General features: G+C 38.9%; 1 protein-coding gene and 1 long non-coding RNA gene across 3 annotated transcripts in view; one reads left to right on the plus strand and one right to left on the minus strand.

Annotated features, from left to right (window-relative positions):
* The window catches only part of GCC2 (GRIP and coiled-coil domain containing 2), a 30,025-nt gene extending 20,195 nt beyond the window's left edge, over positions 1 to 9,830 (plus strand). For both annotated transcript variants that reach the window (XM_085552143.1, XM_015849669.3), the window contains exons 19-23: positions 1,063 to 1,280; positions 2,234 to 2,428; positions 3,391 to 3,530; positions 5,054 to 5,255; positions 6,145 to 9,830. In XM_085552143.1, the coding sequence (XP_085408269.1) occupies positions 1,063 to 1,280; positions 2,234 to 2,428; positions 3,391 to 3,530; positions 5,054 to 5,255; positions 6,145 to 6,215 (826 nt within the window). In that variant the 3' untranslated portion in view covers positions 6,216 to 9,830. The remainder of the gene's footprint in view (positions 1 to 1,062; positions 1,281 to 2,233; positions 2,429 to 3,390; positions 3,531 to 5,053; positions 5,256 to 6,144) is intronic.
* LOC116652743 (uncharacterized) lies at positions 191 to 6,259 on the minus strand. Its single transcript, XR_014947882.1, has 2 exons — positions 6,122 to 6,259; positions 191 to 1,180 (listed from the first exon to the last, which is right to left on the minus strand). It is a non-coding gene; the product is annotated as an uncharacterized LOC116652743 (long non-coding RNA).
* Positions 9,831 to 10,061: the final 231 nt, after the last annotated feature.

The raw sequence follows: 10,061 nt of genomic DNA on the forward strand, positions 1-10,061 counted from the left end.
ACAGAAGGTATTTTTTTCAAGTCTATGCTTGTCACAGTCATAATTTCCTACTTCTTTCAAAACAAAAGGAATCTATTTAATCTGTTTAATTTCCTGACAAATGACATGAATAGGTATTCACTTGAGATCTTAAAAAGCCTTTCTGTGTCTCCTTTTAGGGTACAAAAATTCATGAGAAGTTCACTAGAAATTAGTTTAGTCATAGAAACTGTTGATTTCCTTGTAATCTGTTGTACTGTTTCCCGATATCCACATGGTGATTCATTGGAACAATCTAAATCCTATCCTTTTGCATTCCTCTGGAAACCACCTGTATACCACAATAGGTTCCTTCATAGCCAGAAATACGAGCTCTTTGCTGCACTGGCTAAATTTAAATTTATACACTTATAAGGGCAAGTCCTATGCCTGGTGTTTCCATACATGCACTTGTTTAATTGCTTCTGACAATTTTGTCTTGTTTCTGGAGTGCCTCCAAATCCACTACAATTGATGTGGTGTACTGACATTTTTCTTGCCAAGAAAGATGTAGGATATCCCACCTTCTTTTGCCCCAAGTTCTGAAGTTTAAAGTTAATCAATTAATTGAACTTAGTTTCGTAGAAATTTATATTTTCAGAAGTCCTGCCTAGGTCTTTGGTAAATAAGTGTTAGAAGGTCTTTGGTAAATATATGTTAAAGGAAAAGAAATACATGCATGTTATGAGGATAAATGGATGTGTTGCAATTTTTCAGTTCAAGAATCTTCATATCACAGCAGATGCTCACACCGCAGCTTGTCTCTACTTCCTTCTTTTCTTTTTCTTTTTTTCCAATGTCTGAATTTGATCTTCTGACATAGAAGCCAAAAGCTTTTATAACACAGTACGTTCCTAGGGTTAATGCTAAACATTACTTTTTACTCTTTAGATTTGCCCTGGGAAAAGATAAAGAGGAAAAAAAGTGAAACAGACATTCTAAGATACGAAGACAGAAAACTAATTTAAACTGTAGGCAAATTTGTAATGTCAAGAAAGAGTTTGGTTGTATGTTTCCTGTATTTTGTGCTTACACTGTTTTCAGGTTCTGCACAATGCAGTCTGAGAATATGGTCATGAAAACGGAGCATGCTCAGGCTTTGAGTCAGCTGACAGCCCAGAATGAAGCTCTCCGGAGCAATTTCAGAGATCAAGTCAGGAACCTGCAAGAAGAACACAGGAAGACAGTAGAGACACTTCAACAGCAGCTGTCCAGGGTAGAAGCTCAGCTTTTCCAACTCAAGAGTGAACCAAGCACTAGAGGTAACTTTTGGTCATAAAACCAGGTTTTCTTGGGTTATACATTCTTGGGGTTATTAACTCGTGTATTTGACGCTGTACTTGAGATTGTACTGAAAACACGTTTATAGCATGTGGTTCAGTAATACAACAGAAATTTACTGAGGAAAATTGATAGTAAGTCATACCAGTCCTCTGATTCCAGGTAAAGAATGAGGTTTTATTATTACTATGCCTCCAGAATCGGTATCACTGTGCATTGGTATCTGCAGTGTCTGCACTGGAAGACAGAGTGGAAATAACTTTGTAAATAGCTGGTGCTCTTCCAACCAGTTTTTGGGGAGCTTCGCAGATCTCCGCCCTCCAGTGTGAGGGGTAAAGCTACATAAGAGTATACTGAAAGATGTTTAACAGTTTATTGTTGGTATACTCGCTGTTTGCCCCCGCTTCTAATGTAAAATGTTACACTGCTCAGCTGAAGGGCTACTTTTTAAAATCTATGTAGTTACTCATTAGGATACAGTCAGATATTTGCCAAGAAACAGTAACAGTTTAAGTTGCTCTTTCCATGTGTTACTTAGCTGGATTGCAGTAACTGATAGCATACTGAAGCAGCAGGGTAGCACACAAAGTATTAAAACAGATTAATTTACACCACCCACAGGACTGTTTGAAAGAAAAACTAATTCTGTTTTGCATTAAAAACACTTGGCACTCTTATCAAAGCTACAGCATTTGCAGGGTATGATGCATTAAGGTTTCATAGTCCCTGAAATGAAAATTGCTATTTAAGATCAGTTTTAGAAACTGGCTTTGATTGAAATGGTGATCTGGAGGTGAAAGGCTCTATTACTTGTTTTTATCCGGCTTTCAAGTCTGTAGATGACACGTTGCTTTCCAATTTGAGATAGCTTGAGTTATTTAAAAGGTGCACATCTATTTTATTTCAATGACAAACATCAGTAAGTATCTTTCAGGTCCACCTGTTTCAAATCCTGTACCAAAGAACTCAAGAGAACGGCGGAACACAGACCTTCCTGTTCTAGATGTGCATGCTATAGCAAGGGAGGAAGGAGAAGGCATGGAAACAACAGACACTGAGTCTGTCTCTTCCGCCAGCACCTACATACCATCCCTGGAACAGCTTCTGAACTCTCCAGAAACAAAACCTGGTAGGTGGAACGAGTGGCTTTTTCTGAGCGTTGGAGGTTGTGCCTTCAAAATATATGAGAATGTTCTGTTCTTCATGCAGCACAGACGTTTAATCAGTGCCCTGAGTATACATGGTCTGGAATTTCTGTATGAGTCTTCTCCTTGAATACAGATTAATAAGATCTCATATATTTAACTTCCTAAAGGGAAGAGGATGGATGAGTATGTCAGTCAATAGGTACAGAACTTTCGGTGCAAAATGACTAGTTTGTACTTGAGACACTTGTTAATTAAAGGATAAAGGGTTCAACTTAACATGGTTTATTAGAACAAGAACTTATTCATGTTGTTTTCAGGAAAATGAAAGGCAGCATGAAGAACAGCATCCCATTTAAGTTGGATGTTAGGGGGAAGTTCTTTACTAGGAGAGTGGTGAGGTCTTGGAACAGGCTGCCCAGGGAGGTTGTGGATGCTTCATCCCTGGAGGTGTTCAAGGCCAGGTTGGGTGGGACCCTGGGCAACCTGATCTAGTAATTGTGGAAGTTTGGTGGCCCTGCCAGGCAGGGAGGTTGGAGCTTCATGATCCATCCAACCCAGGCCATTCTGTGATTCCAAAAAGTAGAAAAAAAAAGTGGTACCATTGAACCATATTTTTAAAAGTCTACTGAATACTGTGTGGAGAATTGTTGAAAAATCTCCATTTATGAATGGAAAGCAAGGGGTAAATTAAAACCATGTATCTTGAGGTACTTATGAGGAGACTGGCAAATCGGTTCTAAAAAATGTGTATATACAAAAATAAATCACAAAAGCGTGCAGTAGAAATCATTACTGCTAGTTGGCAGTCTCGGTTTGCATGGATTTCATTTCCTGTGTATATCTTAGAAACTATGTTAATCAAGTCATAATGTTATCTTAGTATAAAGTAGATGCAAGTGTTTTTTTTCCTCCTTCTTCACTTTTCTTTTTCAATTCATTGCAGAAACATCCCAGTGGCAAACAGAGCTCACCAAGGATGAGCTGATTGAGAAACTAAGCACAACAACAAAGAGTGCTGATCACCTGAATGAATTACTTCGCGAATCAGAAGCAACCAATGCAATCCTAATGGAGCAAATAAAGGTCAGCAGGCATGAAGTAAATGTGTGGACAGCTATAATTTCTATGGTATATTTCCTAGATGAAATGTTTAACACTGAATATGTTTCAGAAAATGGCAATTTATAGAAATTTGGGAATGCAGAACCTTTAACTTGAGGCTTTTAATTCACAAGAGTATTGCTTCTGAAACTGACTTGAGGATTTCTTTTCCCCAGTCTCTCATGTCTGTGGGAAGAGGGGAAGTGAAAGCTACTACTGCAACAAAAAAGGGCAGAGTCTGGAAGTTTAATATCTGCTAATGTGCCTTTACTGTTTGCATTTAGCTAAGAACAGTAAATTCCAGGGGAAACATTGGTCTCTCTCCCTGTAATCACAAAATCACAGAATTGTGGGGGTTGGAAGGGACCTCCAGAGATCATGGAGTCCAACCCCCCTGCCAAAGCAGGCTCCCTACACCACGTCACACAGGTAGGCGTCCAGGTGGGTCTTGAATATCTCCAGAGAAGGAGACTCCACCACCTCCCTGGGCAGCCTGTTCCAGTGCTCCGTCACCCTCACTGTAAAGAAGTTCTTGTGCACATTCATGTGGAACTTCCTATGCTCCAGTTTCTGTCCGTTTCCCCCTGTCCTGTCTCCACACACTGCTGAAGAGTCTGGCCTCGCCACTTTGCCCCCCACACCTCAGATATTTATAGACCTGGATCAGGTCCCCTCTCAGTCTTCTTTTCTCAAGGGTGAACAAACCCAGTTCACTTAGCCTTTCTTCATAGGGAAGATGCTCCAGGCCCTTCACTATCTTTGTGGCCCTCCGCTGGACTCTTTCCAAGGGATCCCTGTCCCTTTTGTACTGTGGAGTCCAGAACTGGACACATTAGTCCAGATGAGACCTTACCAGGGCAGAGTAGAGAGGGAGGATCACCTCCCTCAACCTGCTGGCAATGATATCATAATAAAAACCTTTCACCTGGCCTAATATAAAAGAAGATGCATGTTTAGAGGTATATGTGCTAACAAAATTTGGTCTTATTTGATCACATCTTCAGGATTTTTCTTGAGACATTATTAGAGTTTACTTATTCTAAAAACAGACTAACATTTCTTGTATAAATGGTTTCTTAATGCCTGATAATGTTGTTAAACCTCTGATCCAAGCTGCTTATTTAGCTTCTGAACTCCTTATCATTGGAAGTGAGTATTTAGTACTGTATGTCACTATAATAACTGTACAGTTTTATCCAAATAAATTATTTTTGATCAATATACATATATATTTTATCAGCTTTTCAAGTTTCATTGGGTTTTTGTCTGGAAGGGGCCTTTTTTGATCACCTAGTTCCAACCTCACCTACCACTACACCAGGTAGCTCAAAGCCCCATCCAGTCTGGCTTTGAATAATTCATTACATATGCACTCTACTTTTTGAAGCAAGCTGCATAATTTTTCTTTTAGCTCTTCAAAATACCTTTCTTCAAGTGTTCATCTCACGATGCACAAAAATATTGCATGGTCTTTTATTAATTTATTTTTTCCTTGTCATCTGCAGCTTCTTAAAAGTGAAATAAGAAGATTGGAACGAAATCAGGAGAGAGAAAAGTCTGTCGCCAATCTAGAATATCTGAAGAACGTTCTATTGCAGTTCATATTCCTAAAATCAGGAAGTGAAAGAGAGAGGCTGCTGCCAGTAATAGACACCATGTTGCAACTTAGCCCTGAAGAGAAAGGGAAGCTCGTTGCAATTGCCCAAGGTAGGTGGGGTTCTGGCGCATCTTAAGAAATAATAGTAAGTTGTAATGTAATGCGTTCATATGTTTTAGTAAAGATTTCTGTCAAAGTGACCTTAAAATAGAGGTTCCCATAAATGAATTATTTTCTTGGCAGATGTTCTAAAAAGTTAATTAAAATGGTCCTCTCAAGGCATTACTGCAGACCTAATATTAGTTTCAATAAATTAGCTTTTAAAAAGTCAATTCAGTAAAATATGCTTTCTGTTTAAGAACCTTAAGATCTAGGGAAGGAAGGAGGAATAGTTGAGCCTTTAAAAGAAATTAGCCCAAGAGCTGTAATAATGTATAATCATGTTCTGGCTACTCTTGAAATACTCTGGTATCTTGTTTGTCCCCTTAACAATCCTTGCTAACACATGGTCTTTTTAAGGTATAGAAATAATGAGCTAGTTTCTAGTACTTTACTAGCAGCTGACCTTTACTTGATTTAAAAATTACTTAAAGAATGAAGAGTAAGTACAGTGTGTGTGTATATGTAAGTATTGTAGACCAGCGAAGAAAAGCACATGAGTACGTGACAACACAATCCATGCCATGATAAGCTTTGTGTTTGGAGAAATTATATGTAAACTAAGCCCATAGCATCTCAATGTTTTTCTTGGCATTCTAATGAACACTGGCTGGGTTTTTCTTAAGAAAGATGATTAAGTGGTTTCTTTAAAGTGTGCTGAGTGATTAAAGTCCATGAACACATCTTTTGCAAAGTGTAAGTATTGAATATTACCTGTTCATCAAATTTACAAGGACGGCGGTTGAAAACTTGACAGAGGAGGGAAAAATGAAGATCAGGTTTCCAAATTCCATAACGTCTGGCCTCATAAACTTACCGAATGTATTTCTCCCCCTCCAGGTGAGGAAGAGAGTTCCTCACGGCCCTCTGGGTGGGCTTCGTATCTTCACAGCTGGTCTGGACTTCGATGAGACAGTGGAAGCGCTGCATCTTTAAACACATTCCACCATTACAGAAAGAGAAATCCTAAAGTAGAACAACCCCCCCGCTGGTGTTTCAACGTTGAACCTTGGGGTTTTGTTTCTGTGTATTATTTTCAGCTTTTTAGTTTCTTCTGAAGGAAGAACACCTTGTCAGCTCCAAAAGGCTGTACTGTGCTGCATTCTGACTGAAGAGAACTTCTTGTCCAAGCTGATGAGCAGACATATAATGAGAAGCAACAAACTAATTGTAAATTGCTTAAAACACAATTTGACAAACTTGTGACAGATCTTTTAATGTTGATATCAAGAAAAACAATTGATCTAATATAACTACTGGAATATCTAGACTTCAAGTATTTTGAAGTGTTTACAGTTCCTCACCAATTTTTGTCAGCTTGCTAGCCTATATGGTTCATGCACACTGAAGGGAATTAGAAGAGTTATTTCCTCTCTAGTGATGCTTACGAAATGTAAGGTAGTTGTGAGCAGAAGAGGGATTTTCTGTTTTGACTAAATTTTTAGTCTTAGTGATGTTTTTTCTTTTGGAATTGCTGGATGGAAAATATGAAGGCAGCGGTCCACAGAACTGAAAGGGGCCTAAAACTATATAGAATACAATGTTTGGCACATCTAGGGCATGGTACTGTAGAGGTAATTAATGGCATCTTTGGAAGTCTTGGGTTAGTACCCTAAGAATCAGTGGTCTGAAGTTTCAGGAGAAAAGGCTTTAGATGCGGCTTTTTAACCTGAGGTTGGATGCGTGTGTTCAAGACCAGGATGTAACGTTACCCTGCTGTAGTGATTACTGTACTGAAATGAAAAGGCTCTATTTATACTTAGTCATATAGAAGATACTAAAGGAGGAATCGTGATTGTACATCAGACCCCTTGTGGTAGCATTGGAAAGGAAAGGACAGAGCTTCCATCAATAGGTGTAACATTTGAAACGTCCTGAAGATCAAAGTTGTTATATCCTTCTATCAGTTCTATTTGCACACTACATTTGCACAGATCTTTTGTACAGATGATTTAATCTCTGTTCCAGGCTATTCAACAGAATGGCTGGGATTAGTTTTTTGATTTTTTTTTCTTTGTTGTTGTTTTTAAGAAAATAAATCTCTGCAACTGAGCTATTTCTTCTATTATCAACACAACACCTTTTTGTTCTTCTCCCCTTTATAGGCCATGCTGCCTTTCACTATCTTAATTTATTTGTAAATTGCTGAAGTTCTTACGCATCATTTCTTTACCCTGCTCATCTTCCAACTACAGAATGCTTGAGGGCTTGTTTTTCTTCTCCAATACACCCTCTCTACAGTCTTGCAGTGAATCATATCCTGGCATACATATCAATTCTAAATAGTATGCTTTCTTTCCTGCCCATCTTAGTTGAGGCCCTGCGGATTGATGCTCATTCCTTTAATATTACCTCGCTTGGGGCTGAAATTTATCTTGATTCAAGAACAGAAAGTCAGCATGCACAGTTAGTTAAAGCAGATACTGCACAGCTTATTATGATTGTTTTTTGCTGTATGTATATATATTTCCATGTACAGCTGACAAATTCAACAGACTTTAGCCATTTTATTTCTGTGGTCTCGAGCACAATTCATTTTTCTTCCATTATGTGCTCTAATTGGAATCCTCATGGTTTTGTGCTACCAATGAAAACGCCCCGTGTGGACTTTCAGCTCACAGAACTGGTAACCGATAGCATTAGGGCATCTGTAGTTTGGAGATGCAGTAAGCAAGCATGAGGCTACACTTGTTTTTGAAACGGTAACTCTATCTTCAACGTCTGTGATTCGCTCCAGATCTCTGGTTAATACTAACTCTTGTTTGCAGCTGGATTTAGTTAATGTCGTTCCAAAGAATGCTAGAGCAGAACTAGGGGAGAGAATTCAGATACACATAAAAAGCTGGGTAAGTCACTCTCCTGCTGTGATTTTAACAATAGAAGCACACGAGTGACTTTTTCTTAAGCTCAGTTCAAACTTAGTTTGCAGCTGCCCTGAATTAGTCCCTTCTGCACAATGTCTGCTCAGCAGCCTCTAGAGATCTGTGACAAGTTCCTTTTTTAAATGCACATCGTTCAGAACTGTAGGTTATTCAACATTGTGAACTGTGAATAAATGCATGCAAATAATGTATCTTTGGCTGTACTAAGTACTGCTTGCTTCTTGACTTCCCAGATCCGAGTTGCACAATTACTGATCTTAGTAAAACTGAAGCAGTATCCTTTACAAACGTAGCGGACACCTCTTGCATCACCATGTATATTTTACAATGGAAGATCAAGGTTTTAATGTTCAAAATATTTTGATAACTGCTACTAAGTTGTGTTTAGATGCTAAGATTGCCAGAACTTAACCTTGTTGGCAATAAACAGATGTAATTAAATATTTAAAGGTTTAATATGCACTTGCAGTAAATGGCATTAGAACAACATGGACTGGACACAGGGTTATTTTGCATAGTAAAGGTTTTATATGTCATGTGTTTGCATTTGTAACATTACAGCATTGTGGCTGTGATTTGCTTTCAAAAAGCAGTTTAAAATGGGAACTAGTGCTGCTGCTTCTTGACATATTAGTGCCCTTTTTTTGGAGGAGCAATGCGCTGACTTTGCTTTCTGGTTCTATTTCTTTCTTTCTAGTGCCATATTCATTGGAATATTTCCCAGTAAAAGTAACCCCTTCCCAAAGACTTCATAAGCTTAGGACCAAATTTTATTCTTCTATCTGCCTGCCTTCAGCTCTAGCATCAGGATAGAAGGGAATAATATAAAAAAGAGACTATATTGTCACTATGCAGAGTATACATAGGGACTTAATAACAAAAAATAATAATTCTGAATTTCCAGGACTTTATGTGCACTATCGCTGCATTTTTAACTACCTACGTGGGCTTATAAACGGGTTATGGATGTGCCTTCTGCATTCTTTTTTTCTACAGAACAGAGCCCTGTCTGTGCAAACCAAATGTGCTCTGTCTGGAACACAGGAAGACCAGAATCTGTAAGGCTGCAGTGTAGGTGTGCCCAGTTGGATTAAGGGTTCAGGAATGGCCAGAGGGAGCCAGTATTAAGAGTGGTACCTGGGAGAATGGAGTTGTTTTTCTTTCCTGACCTGACCTCTCTTTCCCAAAGTATGACAGAAAAATGAATCTATGGTTAGAATATTTTCCTGAAGTTAGGTCTTCCTTTCTCTGTCTCCCTCTATCCTTGTGCTTTGATAACAGAAATCCTGAAGTTGTGAGGGATGATACCTAACAGCTCTGATTGGTTTCTAGTAACTGGCTTGGAAGGCAGCTTAACCATCTTCTTTAGCTTTTGCCTTGGCTTCTCCTAGAGCACCATAATTCCTTAACTATGTGATAGCTCCACTATTACTAGTTCTGTGGAAAATATCTCCCAACAGAGCCCTGCAAATAGCAGTTAACACCCACAAGCTGAAAAACCAAATGCACGAAGAGGTAAAAATGTTTGTTTGTTGTAGTGATGTCAGAATTACTAGTTTGAGTAGATAAGAGTTTTGGTTGGGAACGTGTCTGTGCTGCCTTTTTCATGTGGCCATTGCTTCAATAAATCTCATCCTTATGCAACAGCGTACCTTTCTTTTTCTCTGAATGCCTCTTCTTACCTGAGAAAGTGCTGTTTGGGTGCAAGGTAGGAAAAAACATGAGGATGCTTAATATAGTCTTTCAGAAGATGATATGGTACAGTAGCTGTGTGGTCTTTGCTTTGGAACACAGTAATAGTGATGGATACTTCGTTTAGTTCCAACACTCCTGCTTGTGGATCAGGTTGCCCAGTGCCCTGTGGTGGCTCTTCCA

This window comes from Coturnix japonica, chromosome 1 (assembly GCF_054131305.1).
Source record: "Coturnix japonica strain WE chromosome 1, WE-NBRP24, whole genome shotgun sequence".
NCBI lineage: Eukaryota > Metazoa > Chordata > Aves > Galliformes > Phasianidae > Coturnix > Coturnix japonica.